This window comes from Panulirus ornatus, chromosome 14, assembly GCF_036320965.1.
Source record: "Panulirus ornatus isolate Po-2019 chromosome 14, ASM3632096v1, whole genome shotgun sequence".
NCBI classification, from domain to species: Eukaryota; Metazoa; Arthropoda; class Malacostraca; order Decapoda; family Palinuridae; genus Panulirus; species Panulirus ornatus.
This window is the reverse complement of record NC_092237.1, coordinates 11,215,058-11,229,880: the sequence shown is the minus strand read 5'-3', so window position 1 is coordinate 11,229,880 and position 14,823 is coordinate 11,215,058. Positions and strand designations below refer to the sequence as shown.

The window sequence follows — 14,823 nt, the reverse complement described above, 5'->3', positions numbered from 1 at the left end:
TCATGTAGTGAAATAAAAAGGATTATCTTTGTGATATATAATCATGGTGAAATTAATATATATATTTTTTCTTCATACATACTCGCCATATATATATATATATATATAGTGTGGTTGACCCTCCTCAGCTCTGTCAACCACACTCTTTTTATTAAGACACTTCTCCCACCTTTTCATCTCTAGCTCCCTAGGGTAGGTGAGAAAGAATTCTCAACATATTTCTTTGATGTCTTAAAAGATAAATAATGGGAGCAGGTGCAGGGGCCTGGAAACTTTTCCCTCCCTGTATTTCAGTTTCTAAAAAATGGAATGTAAGAAGGAACTAGGGAGTGCTGTCTTTTGTTATATTATTATTATTGTTTATTATCATTATTATTATTATTATTATTATATCCCTGGGGATAGGGGTTTAAGAATACTTCCCACGTATTCCCTGCGTGTCGTAGAAGGCGACTAAAAGGGGAGGGAGCAGGGGGCTGGAATTCCTCCCCCTCTCGTTTTTTTTTTAAATTTTCCAAAAGAAGGAACAGAGGGGGGCCAGGTGAGGATATTCCAAAAAAGGCCCAGTCCTCTGTTCTTAGCGCTACCTCGCTAATGCGGGAAATGGCGAATGGTTTAAAAAAAAAAAATACATATATATATATATATATATATATATATATATATATATATATATATGCAACTATGGAAGCAGAAGTGAGTCATAGGGTAGATTAAGGGGTGAAGGTTCTGAAGGCACTAGAGAATGTGTGGAGAGAGATCTTTATCTGGGAAGGCCAAAATTTGTATGTTTGAGGGTATAGTGGTCCCAACATTATTATATAGATGTGAGGCATATGTTTTAGATTGACTGTATGATGGATGGTGGGCATGTTGGAAATGAAGTCTAAAGACAATATGTGGTGAGAGGTGGTTAGATTAAGTTATGACAGAGTAAGAGAAAAGTATGGTAATAAAAAGTGTGGTTGAGAGAGTTGAAGGTGCGATGAAATGGTTGGACATACACAGGAAAGGTTGACAAAGAGGATATGTGTCAGAAGTGGAGGGAACAAGGAGACCATATTGTAGATGGAAAGATGGAATGAAAAAGATTTTAAGCAACTGGAGCTTGAACATGCTGAATGGTGAAAAGCATTCACAGGATACAGTAGATTGGAACAATCTTATATACAGGGGTCAAAGTGCTGTCAAGTGGACTAAACCAGAACATGTGAAGTATCCAGGGGTAAATCATGGAAAGGTCTGTGGTGCCTGGTTGTGGAGAAGGAGCTTTGGTTTCAGTGCTTTACACATAACTGCCAAAGAATGGATATAAGTGGATGCACCATTCATTCGTCTGTTCTCAGTTCTCCCTTGCTACCAAGACTGAGTGTAAGCGAACGGGCCCTTTTTTTTTGGTCTCTATTCCTGGAGCTACCTCGCTGAAGCAGTGGATAGCGATACTGTTTTCCTGTGGGGTGGGGTAGCGACAAAAATGGATGAAGGCAAGCAAGTATGAATATGTGTATGCATGTAATGTCTGTATGTATATGTTGATATGTATATGTGCGTATAAGGGCGTTTTTGTACATATATGTGTATATGAGTGGATTTGGCAGCGGATGGAACCGTGGAAGCGGAAGTGAATCATAGGGTGGGGGAGGGGGCGAAAATTCTGGGAGCCTTGAAGAATGTGTGGAGGTCGAGAACATTATCTCGGAAAGCAAAAATGGGTATGTTTGAGGGAATAGTGGTTCCAACAATGTTGTATGGTTGCAAGGCATGGGCTATGGATAGAGTTGTGCGCAGGAGGGTGGATGTGCTGGAAATGAGATGTTTGAGGACAATATGTGGTGTGAGGTGGTTTGATCGAGTAAGTAATAATAGGGTAAGAGAGATGTGTGGTAATAAAAAGAGCGTGGTTGAGAGAGCAGAAGAGGGTGTTTTGAAATGGTTTGGTCACATGGAGAGAATGAGTGAGGAAAGATTGACCAAGAGGATATATGTGTCAGAGGTGGAGGGAACGAGGAGAAGTGGGAGGCCAAATTGGAGGTGGAAAGATGGAGTGGAAAAGATTTTGAGTGATTGGGGCCTGAACATGCAGGAGGGTGAAAGGCATGCAAGGAATAGAGTGAATTGGAACGATGTGGTATACCGAGGTCGACGTGCTATCACTGGATTGAACCAGGGCATGTGTAGCGTCTGATGTAAACCATGGAAAGTTCTGTGGGGCCTGGATGTGGAAAGGGAGCTGTGGTTTCGATGCATTATTACATGACAGCTAGAGACTGAGTGTGAACGAATGTGGCCTTTGTTGTCTTTTCCTAGCACTACCTTGCACACATGAGGGGGAGGGGGTTGTTATTCCATGTGTGGCGAGGTGGCGATGGGAATAGATAAAAGCAAACAGTATGAATTATGTACATGTGTATATATGTATGTGTCTGTGTGTGTATATATATGTATACATTGAGATGTATAGGTATGTATATTTGCGTGTGTAGACGTGTATGTAAATACATGTGTATGTGGGTGGGTTGGGCCATTCTTTCGTCTGTTTCCTTGCGCTAACGCGGGAGACAGCGACAAGGCAAAATATATTAAGAATATATTAAGGATATATTAAGAATACTTCCCACGTATTCCCTGCGTGTCGTAGAAGGCGACTAAAAGGGGTGGGAGCAGGGGGCTGGAAATCCTCCCCTTTCGTTTTTTTTTTTAATTTTCCAAAAGAAGGAACAGAGAAGGGGGCCAGGTGAGGATATTCCCCCAAAGGCCAAGTCCTGTGTTCTTAACGCTACCTCGCTAATGCGGGAAATGGCGAACAGTTTGAAAAGAAAAAAAAAAAAAAAATATATATATATATATATATATATATATATATATATATATATATATATATATATATATATATATATATATATATATACATATATGAAATGTTTGAGGACAATATGTTGTGCGCGGTGGTTTGATCAAGTAATGAAAGGGTAAGAGAGATGTGTGGAAATAAAAAGAGTGTGGTTGAGAGAGCAGAAGAGAGTGTATTGAAATGGTTTGGTCACATGGAGAGAATGAGTGAAGAAAGATTGTCGAAGAGGGTATGTGTCAGAGGTGGAGGGAACAAGAAGTGGGAGACCAAATTGGAGGTGGAAGGATGAAGTGAAAAAGATTTTAAGCGATCGGGGCCTGAACATGCAAGAGGATGAAAGGCGTGCAAGGAATAGAGTGAATTGGAACGATGTGGTATACCGGGGTCGACGTGCTGTCAATGGATTGAACCAGGGCATGTGAAGTGTATGGAAAGTTTTGTGGGGCCTGGATGTGGTAAGGGAGCTGTGGTTTCGGTGCAGTACACATAACAGCTAGAGGCAGTGTGAACGAATGTGGCCTTTGATGTCTTTTTCTAGCGCTACCTAGCGGGGGTGCCATTTCATGTGTGGCGACGAGAATGGCTGAAGGCAGAAAGTGTGAATATGTACATGAGTATATTTGTATTTGTCTGTGTATGTATACACTGAAATGTATACATGTATATCCACATACATGTGTATGTGGGTAGGTTGGGCCATTCTTTCGTCTGTTTCCTTGCGCTACCTCGCTAAAGCATATCGAACTGCAAAGATAGACAAACTTACTCAGTGTTCGCCCTGCGCATGGTGGGAAACTGCCGCTTCGGGTCTGAAAGTCATGGACATCTGTTAGGATATTCACTTACGCTAAGGAGGATGATAATATGTGCAAATAACCTCGTGGATATTGCTAATCAGTAGTTTTAGAACGATACAGTGAAACTTGACAAATAAGTGTAAACTCGAAAACAATTTCAAAAAAAGAATATTTCTTATAAATTAAGAGCGGTTTTTTTTTTTCACAGAGCTGAAAAATTTATGAAGATATAGATTTATGTGCTTAGCCTTTCTGAATGGAACCTACTTTGCTGAAAATGTTGAAATCTGATAGCCAAAAAATACAGTCTTATATTTTGCTGTAAATTTCGTGTTATTTTGTGTTACGATAAAACCAATACATCAAAATCCTTCACATTTTGATTATGCTGCATTTTGGATATTCTATAAACCAAACTTAACCGTGTTCTTCACTGATATTTAGAATGAATATAACCACCGGTTTTATTATGTTCGTTCAATTTTGAATTACCTGGCGGTAAAATGATAACATATGGCTCTTTCCATACATTCAATGCAACCAACGATCATGTATTTTAGATTTTCTCAAGATGTTCATTGTTGTTTTCGCTACATCAGTCACAATGAAAACTGTTTTGTCCATAATGGAATGTATCTTTAAAGACAACGTCGATATTTCAAGAAATTCACATCTAGAAAAAGGTCAGCTCCTTTGAGGCGATAAGTTCTTTGACGAGACTGAATTATCCAGCCTCGCCAAAGGTCATCCCTCGCTGCGTAAGTTAACGAAGGCGGAGTCTTGGAATACCTTCATACATCATTATTCATTTATAGCCAACCAGGACCATTTCCATAAAAGAGCCCCGGTATTACCCTAAACCTTTCTATAGGCTTCTGCAGCCTAAGGCTGCGCTACTTCCAGTGGCAGGGAAATGTAAACTGCTTTGGAGTGAGTTCTTTGACAAGACTGTACTCTCAGTGACACAGGCAAAGTTCCTTTTCAATTGCGGTGTAACTTCGAGCGGGCGGAGTCTTGAAACTGGCGTGCAAGAGGTCGCGGTGCAAGTGAAAAGTTATCTTGGCGAGGCTTTGCTATTGGGAGTACTGTCTCTTAAATAAACTCACTCCAAAACATATGTTTTCATGTTAATAGAAGTAGCGCAGTTTCGGGCTACAAGAGCCGAGAGGTCGTGAGGACCAGGACTCTCATAGAAATTGGTCTTTGGGTGAATATATATTTTTTATATACTTCCTGCCCCATGAATCCCTTATATATATATATATATATATATATATATATATATATATATATATATATATATATATATATATATATATCCATTTGTGATTGTTTATAAAATCTCTTATACGTCTGTAGTCCTAATTTCTAACATTTTTTTTTTTCCCACGAGGGGTATAGTGGTGTGCCTCTGACCTCAATCACATTCCTTGGTGAAAGGTAAAGAGTTATTAGTAAAAACTTACAGAGGAACACAGCATACATATGAGAGGATATAAGTGGTTAGATACTTTTTGTTTAGGACAAAAGTTGGCGAAGTAGTGAGTAATGATTACAAGAATGTGTGAGAAGTGGAAGTCATGTTCTAGAAAAATAGATGATGTGGCAACGTCATTGTCAAAAATAACCTGCCATATCACGACAGAATTGCGTTGCTCGACAGAAAGAATGACAAGATCAGATGTCCGATATACAGAGGCCCAGATCGGTAAGTGAAAATTTTATTTACATAATGGTGTACTAATGAACTTATCCACTGAGCTACGTAGAGGTTCCTTCCACTCCTGATTTGTAAAAAAAAAAAAAAGTGCAAGTAAAAATCACGTATCAGTAGTAGATTCATGTTTACGCTGTACACACACGTTGCTGCTCTACACCTGAAGACAAATGGTAATGAATTTAACGGGATCCAATGGTGCCTATCAAAGTTTGGTGAAACAGAGTCGCGTACGTAGAACTGGGTCTTAAGGTTAGTCAGACGCTTGAGACATTTTAAGTGACAGGATTGAATGGTTTAGGTGTTCGGCAACGTGCCATCAGCAACCAGTGCATCACCTCCGGGCAACCATCGACCCGACCACTGTGGACACTCACGCCAGGGATCACCAAATACAGGTCATTCATCCACCCTTCCCTGTTCCTGGATAGAGCTAATGAGTTCGCCTAACGACCCTCACGCATTCCAGACCCCACTCTCACGTGTCGGGTCTGGAAACAGGCGTTACTGACTTGTAATAACCATGAAAAGGTAGAGCTTAAATGTTATAGATGAACTGTGAAAGTTGTTTATTATCAATGCAAAACTGCAGTTGATCGTAATTTCCTTCCGTCCGAAACACACAAAGTACATTCGAAACCGGAGGAACATTTAAGTTATTTTTTTTTAAGTAACAGTGGTACAGCGTAGTAACTGATAAGAATACTTAAGCACAACAGTATTATCCATAGCAACTCGATATTTGCATTGAAATTTCAAAGCTGGAAAATACCAATGATTTTTCTCAGTTGTTGGGTCGCGTGATTAAAAATTCACTATCCCCCCCCTCCCCCTCCTTTTAATGCATGTCATAAAATATGCGATTATCAGAGATGTCACCTATAGCAAAACGAAAGAGTAATCGCTTAGTCTTAGCTCATTATGTGACCGTCATTTCTACTGACCTAAATAAAATTTGTACAGAAATGCAAGCAACAGATGGCCACTAGGGTCGTTTGCCTTATATTCATTCAGCTAACTGCAGTACCACTGTTAATAAGTAAACACCCATTCAAAGACATTTATGATCGTACAGAATTTATGGCTTCCGGTGGATAGCCAGGATTTTAAAGCAAGCTGTTATTCCCAGCCATGATGTCGACATGCTCCCCAGTCCTGCCCTGTCTCTCAAACTCTGTGAGATGCAGAAAGATCAGAGATACAGAACTTAACATGGGTAGTATATAGGTGCAGAAAGATAACGAGAGAAAATGCGGGTAAATTTCGTTTACATGGATGCGCAAATACGTCAGTTGTGAACCCGAAGCTAAACATTCAAGGCTATTGTTAACGTATTTGTGGTGTCGCCTTGAATTGATCTTGTTAGGAAGGTAGTTCATGTGTTAAGTCCTGCTAAAAAGAATTCAGCTTCATTCGAAGTAAGACGCCTACCTGAAACCACTGAAAAAGTTAAGAGGCATAAATATATATGTATTTTTCCTTTAGGGGACGATGTGGGTTAGAGTAATTGTAATAATATACAAATCATTATTATTCAGTCATTTTATATTCCACTATAACTACCTGCCCCCTCCCCTTCGTTGAACACAGCCCTGCTCTCGTGTACCTTTCGTTAATTATTGAATGACGCGTGAGTACTATCTTGACATAATATCTTTTTAGGTGAATCATGAATTACATTATTAAGAGATAAGGACAGGGTAGTATCCGATCTGTTTTTGCAGTGACAGTTCCCCCGAAATTAAACTAAACGTCTGGTCCATTAAGTACTAGATTTGATTACACAAGGATCATGTATATCTTCAGCTCGCAGGCAGTGATTATGAGTAATACTAATTAATAACTGTGGTGTTTGCTGTGGTGTTTGTTGGTATATTCCTAACAGCGCTCTAACCATAGCAACGAGCGGCCGCAGACAACCGCCCCGTAAGCTATCCCTATGAAGTCCATCGGGTTAGAGTCATCATATTTTTGTTTCATTGTTATACTGTAAAACGTTTCTGCTTACAGAATATAAATCTACTCATTTTTCTTGCATGTAACATTAGTCAGTCAGGTTTACGGTTAGATTTGTCCATGGATGTCCTCGGATGAAATAGTCAACTAATATGTGATGACTGGAAGAGATATGCGTAATTGTAGAGGTATTAGATGAAATTAGTAGTACTTACATCGTGATAACAGATGGAAGGTGCAAGGGTCAAATACTACGGTGTCAGGCAGCTCCCCTTTTAGCGGCAGGAACGCTTCACTACAGCCACCGCTGGTGTAACCAGGACTGACGAGTTGTGTTGGACAGTCGTCACCTGCCTACTACATACTTCACGCCGTTGCCATTACACTGTGTCGCATATCCTATCTTTTTTTTTACCCCCCACAGATTGTTCATATTTTGTCATGTTTAAACTTATTTACTCCATTGCAGCATTGTACCTTCTTGATGCTCTGAGATTTGTGGGTACATGGTAACTCTTTGAGGTAAGGCAAATTATATATATATATATATATATATATATATATATATATATATATATATATATATATATATATATATATATATATATATATATGAAAGGATCACAATTTTGCGCGTGATCAAGATATTCTTGAGTCCACGGGGAGAATGAAACACGGTAAGTTCCCAAGTGCACTTTCGTATAATAATCACATCATCAGGGGAGACACAAGAGAGAAATATGTCAGTTAATATACATCGAAGAGACGAAGCTAGGACGCCATTTGGTAAACAATCACAGTTGATTTTGTAAGGTATTATGAACCCATTCAAATATAGCAATCAGTTATTTGAAATGTGGGCCTCGGATAATGTTAGCAAGTAATATTAGTAACTGATATACATGTTCAGAAATATCTTTAGCGTGAATGATTACTGTTTAATGGGATATAGCTATTGCATTCAAATTTAGGGACACCATAGATGAAGACAGTGAAACAAAAGAAAGACAAATGGATGAGAAAGATGGAAAACGGACAAAGAGCAATTGATTAGTGAGGAGTCAATGCAGCAATAAGAGGTTATAATACCAGGAGATGAGGTAAGGATGTGTTGCCATACTGAATGATGCAGTCCTGTGGCCCTATGGTGCTGTCAGTATTGATACTTTCAAACGTTTTCTACTTTAAGGACCACAAGAGAAAATAGAGTTATGTTATCTTTATTATCCAGTGATATAATCGCAAGTTTAGCTTGCAGTCAAATCGTATCAAATTACTGATCTTTACAACGTTGTGACCGGACTAGACCTGGGGCTATGTTAAAGTTTCGGAAGATGAGCAGGGCTATTGATGGACAGCGCCTTCTACCAAAATTCAGCAATGAAATTATGTGCAATATAGGAATAATTGATCATCAAGAAATTTGTAGAAGCTCGGGTACTGATACCATTGACTGTTGTCAATGATTTCTTTTTAACATACTTAGTAAGTGTTGGATATCCTGTATCATGTTGAAAGGATTGATTACAAATGTAAGCCAAGAAATGAGAACTTTTGACTGACAAGAGTGATAATGACAGAAATGTGAATATACGTGGCTGACAAGGGGACAGGGGGGTCACTTTCCCGGGCCTTTTTTTTTTTTTTTAAGTTCCACTTCATCATACTCTAATTGTAAAATGAAACCCTTGTCCTCACTTCGTTTTCTTTGCATAGTACATTTCGTTTATTTGGCTTTGTTTATGTTGTGAATTTGTTGCTCTCCTGATTTGGGATATGTTGAGTAAGTTTTGGGAAAAGTTAGAATTGAGAAAGGGAGCCCTCTGAACATCGCCGGGCCCCTTTCCATCTTTGGGTGAGGAAGGCCAAGTTGTTTGCCCAGGAGCCTAAGTTGGCTCCTGACGCCCTTTTCAATGTAGCTAAGTTGAGCATTATTTAAGGGCACCAGTAATTTTCTGTGATGAGAAACATTACAGAGAACGTATGAACATAAACTTGAGTGTTTTGGAATAATATCTAACGCGAGAGACAGCGACAAAGCAAAAATAAATGAATAAATAAATAGATATATATATATATATATATATATATATATATATACATATATATATATATATATATATATCTTTCTTTTCTTTCAAACTATTCGCCATTTCCCGCGTTAGCGAGGTAGCGTTAAGAACAGAGGACTGGGCCTTTGAGGGAATATCCTCACCTGGCCCCCTTCTCTGTTCCTTCTTTTGGAAAATTAAAAAAAAAAACGAGAGGGGAGGATTTCCAGCCCCCCGCTCCCTTCCCTTTTAGTCGCCTTCTACGACACGCAGGGAATACGTGGGAAGTATTCTTTCTCCCCTATCCCCAGGGATATATATATATATATATATATATATATATATATATATATATATATATATATATATATATATATATATATATATATATATATCATACTATTCGCTATTTCCCGCATTAGCGAGGTAGCGTTACGAACAGAGGACTAAGCCTTTAAGGGAATATCCTTGCTTATATATATATATATATATATATATATATAAAAATTCCACTGCAATACCATCCAAACCTGCTGCCTTGCCGGCTTTCATCTTCCGCAAAGCTTTTACTACCTCTTCTCTGTTTACCAAATCATTTTCCCTAACCCTCTCACTTTGCACACCACCTCGACCAAAACACCCTATATCTGCCACTCTGTCATCAGACACATTCAACAAACCTTCAAAATACTCATTCCATCTCCTTCTCACATCACCGCTACTTGTTATCACCTCCCCATTTACGCCCTTCACTGAAGTTCCCATTTGCTCCCTTGTCTTACGCACCCTATTTACCTCCTTCCAGAACATCTTTTTATTCTCCCTAAAATTTACTGATAGTCTCTCACCCCAACTCTCATTTGCCCTTTTTTTCACCTCTTGCACCTTTCTCTTGACCTCCTGTCTCTTTCTTTTATACTTCTCCCACTCAATTGCATTTTTTCCCTGCAAAAATCGTCCAAATGCCTCTCTCTTCTCTTTCACTAATACTCTTACTTCTTCATCCCACCACTCACTACCCTTTCTAAACAGCCCACCTCCCACTCTTCTCATGCCACAAGCATCTTTTGCGCAATCCATCACTGATTCCCTAAATACATCCCATTCCTCCCCCACTCCCCTTACTTCCATTGTTCTCACCTTTTTCCATTCTGTACACAGTCTCTCCTGGTACTTCCCCACACAGGTCTCCTTCCCAAGCTCACTTACTCTCACCACCTTCTTCACCCCAACATTCACTCCTCTTTTCTGAAAACCCATACTAATCTTCACCTTAGCCTCCACAAGATAATGATCAGACATCCCTCCAGTTGCACCTCTCAGCACATTAACATCCAAAAGTCTCTCTTTCGCACGCCTGTCAATTAACACGTAATCCAATAACGCTTTCTGGCCATCTCTCCTACTTACATAAGTATACTTATGTATATCTCGCTTTTTAAACCAGGTATTCCCAATCATCAGTCCTTTTTCAGCACATAAATCTACAAGCTCTTCACCATTTCCATTTACAACACTGAACACCCCATGCATACCCATTATTCCCTCAACTGCCACTGCTTTATTAAAAAAGGGGGTGACTGTATTGTTGACTGGTTGGTAAGGTTATTTAATGTATGTATGACTCATGGTGAGGTGCCTGAGGATTGGCGGAATGCGTGCATAGTGCCATTGTACAAAGGCAAAGGGGATAAGAGTGAGTGCTCAAATTACAGAGGTATAAGTTTGTTGAGTATTCCTGGTAAATTATATGGGAGGGTATTGATTGAGAGGGTGAAGGCATGTACAGAGCATCAGATTGGGGAAGAGCAGTGCGGTTTCAGAAGTGGTAGAGGATGTGTGGATCAGGTGTTTGCTTTGAAGAATGTATGTGAGAAATACTTAGAAAAGCAAATGGATTTGTATGTAGCATTTATGGATCTGGAGAAGGCATATGATAGAGTTGATAGAGATGCTCTGTGGAAGGTATTAAGAATATATGGTGTGGGAGGCAAGTTGTTAGAAGCAGTGAAAAGTTTTTATCGAGGATGTAAGGCATGTGTACGTGTAGGAAGAGAGGAAAGTGATTGGTTCTCAGTGAATGTAGGTTTGCGGCAGGGGTGTGTGATGTCTCCATGGTTGTTTAATTTGTTTATGGATGGGGTTGTTAGGGAGGTAAATGCAAGAGTCCTGGAAAGAGGGGCAAGTATGAAGTCTGTTGGGGATGAGAGAGCTTGGGAAGTGAGTCAGTTGTTGTTCGCTGATGATACAGCACTGGTGGCTGATTCATGTGAGAAACTGCAGAAGCTGGTGACTGAGTTTGGTAAAGTGTGTGGAAGAAGAAAGTTAAGAGTAAATGGGAATAAGAGCAAGGTTATTAGGTACAGTAGGGGTGAGGGTCAAGTCAATTGGGAGGTGAGTTTGAATGGAGAAAAACTGGAGGAAGTGAAGTGTTTTAGATATCTGGGAGTGGATCTGGCAGCGGATGGAACCATGGAAGCGGAAGTGGATCATAGGGTGGGGGAGGGGGCGAAAATTTTGGGAGCCTTGAAAAATGTGTGGAAGTCGAGAACATTATCTCGGAAAGCAAAAATGGGTATGTTTGAAGGAATAGTGGTTCCAACAATGTTGTATGGTTGCGAGGCGTGGGCTATGGATAGAGATGTGCGCAGGAGGATGGATGTGCTGGAAATGAGATGTTTGAGGACAATGTGTGGTGTGAGGTGGTTTGATCGAGTAAGTAACGTAAGGGTAAGAGAGATGTGTGGAAATAAAAAGAGCGTGGTTGAGAGAGCAGAAGAGGGTGTTTTGAAATGGTTTGGGCACATGGAGAGAATGAGTGAGGAAAGATTGACCAAGAGGATATATGTGTCGGAGGTGGAGGGAACGAGGAGAAGAGGGAGACCAAATTGGAGGTGGAAAGATGGAGTGAAAAAGATTTTGTGTGATCGGGGCCTGAACATGCAGGAGGGTGAAAGGAGGGCAAGGAATAGAGTGAATTGGAGCCATGTGGTATACAGGGGTTGACGTGCTGTCAGTGGATTGAATCAAGGCATGTGAAGCGTCTGGGGTAAACCATGGAAAGCTGTGTAGGTATGTATATTTGCGTGTGTGGACGTGTGTATGTACATGTGTATGGGGGGGGGGGGGGGTTGGGCCATTTCTTTCGTCTGTTTCCTTGCGCTACCTCGCAAACGCGGGAGACAGCGACAAAGTATAAAAAAAAAAAAAAAAAAAAAAAAAAAAAAAAAAAAAATATATATATATATATATATATATATATATATATATATATATATATATATATATATATATATATATATATATATATTACTTATATATTACTTATATATATATATATAAATATATATATATATATATATATATATATATATATATATATATATATATATATATATGTATATATATATTATCCCTGGGGATAGGGGAGAAAGAATACTTCCCACGTATTCTCTGCGTGTCGTAGAAGGCGACTAAAAGGGAAGGGAGCGGGGGGCTGGAAATCCTCCCCTCTCGTTTTTTTTTTTTTAATTTTCCAAAAGAGGGAACGGAGAAGGGGGCCAGGTGAGGATGTTCCCTCAAAGGCCCAGTCCTCTGTTCTTAACGCTACCTCGCTATCGCGGGAAATGGCGAATAGTATAGATATATATATATATATATATATATATATATATATATATATATATATATATATATATATATATATATATATATATATATTGACAAAGACTGATGGACCCGGCTCAAATGTGACAAGTTTGCTATCGGTGTGTGGTCTTAGACCATGGCATTAGAACCGAGAAGAAAGAGACTACGACGTGCATCTTATTGTTCTGCAAAACGTTTGAGGAAAAAAATATAGGAGTAATGATCTCTGATGAACCAGATCCAAGTTAGCAGCGCTTAGAACTGCAAAAGGTAGACATCAGAAGCAGGATATTTGAATTAAAGTTAAATAGATTATTTTTATTATCATTTGACAGGTGTGTTCTCAAATCGAATATTATGTTCAGTTTTGATCACATGTGAAAAAAGACCGACAGAATGGAGAGAGTACAGACGAAATACCATGATTCCCAAATCGAAAAGCAATCCTATGAGAACACTCCTCAAGACTTAAACATAGTTAAGATAACGGAAGTTTATGAAGTGATTTGCTACAGACATTCAAAACGACCAAATGCTATACTTATCTGGATGTGAGCTACCATTTAATGTCAGATGTGCCTGATTATATTGGTTATCATTGAAACAAACTCATGGACAAACACTTTACTTGGATTATATCTAAGATATAATCCAATGCCTGTCGGAAGTATTTTTTTTTTTTTTACTATTACTATTCCTTAAGGAAAGGCACATCCATCCATCCCAACATCTTGAAAGAAAAAATATAGAAATTTAGATGAGATATGAAAGTCATGAAATGATAATGAAAAACGGAGCAGCATTTTGTGGGCGTTTTACGTCCAATTGTAGTTGGTGTGTTTACAAATCTTTCACTGTATTAGTGACAGAATTCTGCTGAGTTCATTGCCCCTTGTTGTTGGCTCTTGTCGCTGCTACCTGTAGGCGCTCTGCTCACTCCACCCTCATCCCCTGCGCGACCCACTGCCTTCGAGCGAGATGCAGGCAGCGTCCACTACTCCTCATCCAGTATTACAACACCTCCACATACACCTGTGTTACATGTATGCGCGACTTTGATACAAAGTACGCAAAATGTGATTTCCTTCATCCCGGTTATTATATGAATTTTACTGATGAATTAATGTATATACAATGTATATACACGTGTATGTGGGTGGTTTGGGCCATTTTTTCGTCTGTTTCCATGCGCTACCTCGCTAACGCGGGAGAGAGTGACAAAGCAAAATAAATAAATAATACCTATGCTTGGTTCATATCTTACCTGTGTAAAGACTTTTGAACGTGCGCGTACAAAGAAAGATTTGAGGAGAAACTCCAGAGCCCATTTACAGTTTGTTTGGTGGTTCTCGTCCCCCTAAAGGAGCCATGGGTGGGGGGAAAAGAAACATCTTTAACCATTGCCTTGGATCTCATATAGAAAGACGAAATTCATTCCATAGCACGGGTCGGTCCTAGATCATGAAGAAGGAAGGAAGCTTAACTTCTCTCAAATCAACACAGGGTCCCGAGATAAGACTAAGCTATTAATGCCTCCCAGAGGCATTAATAGCTTAGTCTTATCCATGCATTTTAGCTTACCTTTCTTCTTGTTAGAATGATATATAGTTTTATACCCATCATTAGTAAGGGTGACCCTAGAGGGATGCTGTTACTATTCTTCCTCCTGCTTTTGAAAGTCAGTATACAGACGTTAGCTATCGTTGCTACGACTACCTCAATCAACGCGATTACCTATGACGGATCTAGTATTGCTAACGCTCTTACCCACAAACCTCCAAGCTAGTGTCTTACATTAAAGAA

The 14,823-nt window shown here is 39.3% G+C and overlaps 1 protein-coding gene across 1 annotated transcript in view; it reads right to left on the bottom strand.

The window, feature by feature from the left end:
• The window catches only part of LOC139753315 (uncharacterized), a 44,456-nt gene extending 36,842 nt beyond the window's left edge, over window positions 1–7,614 (bottom strand). Inside the window, exons 1-2 of the mRNA XM_071669628.1 lie at window positions 7,537–7,614; window positions 3,618–3,660 (exon numbers count right to left, since the gene is read on the bottom strand). Of these exons, the coding sequence (XP_071525729.1) occupies window positions 3,618–3,637 (20 nt within the window). The 5' untranslated portion in view covers window positions 3,638–3,660; window positions 7,537–7,614. The remainder of the gene's footprint in view (window positions 1–3,617; window positions 3,661–7,536) is intronic.
• Between the last annotated feature and the right edge of the window lie 7,209 nt (window positions 7,615–14,823).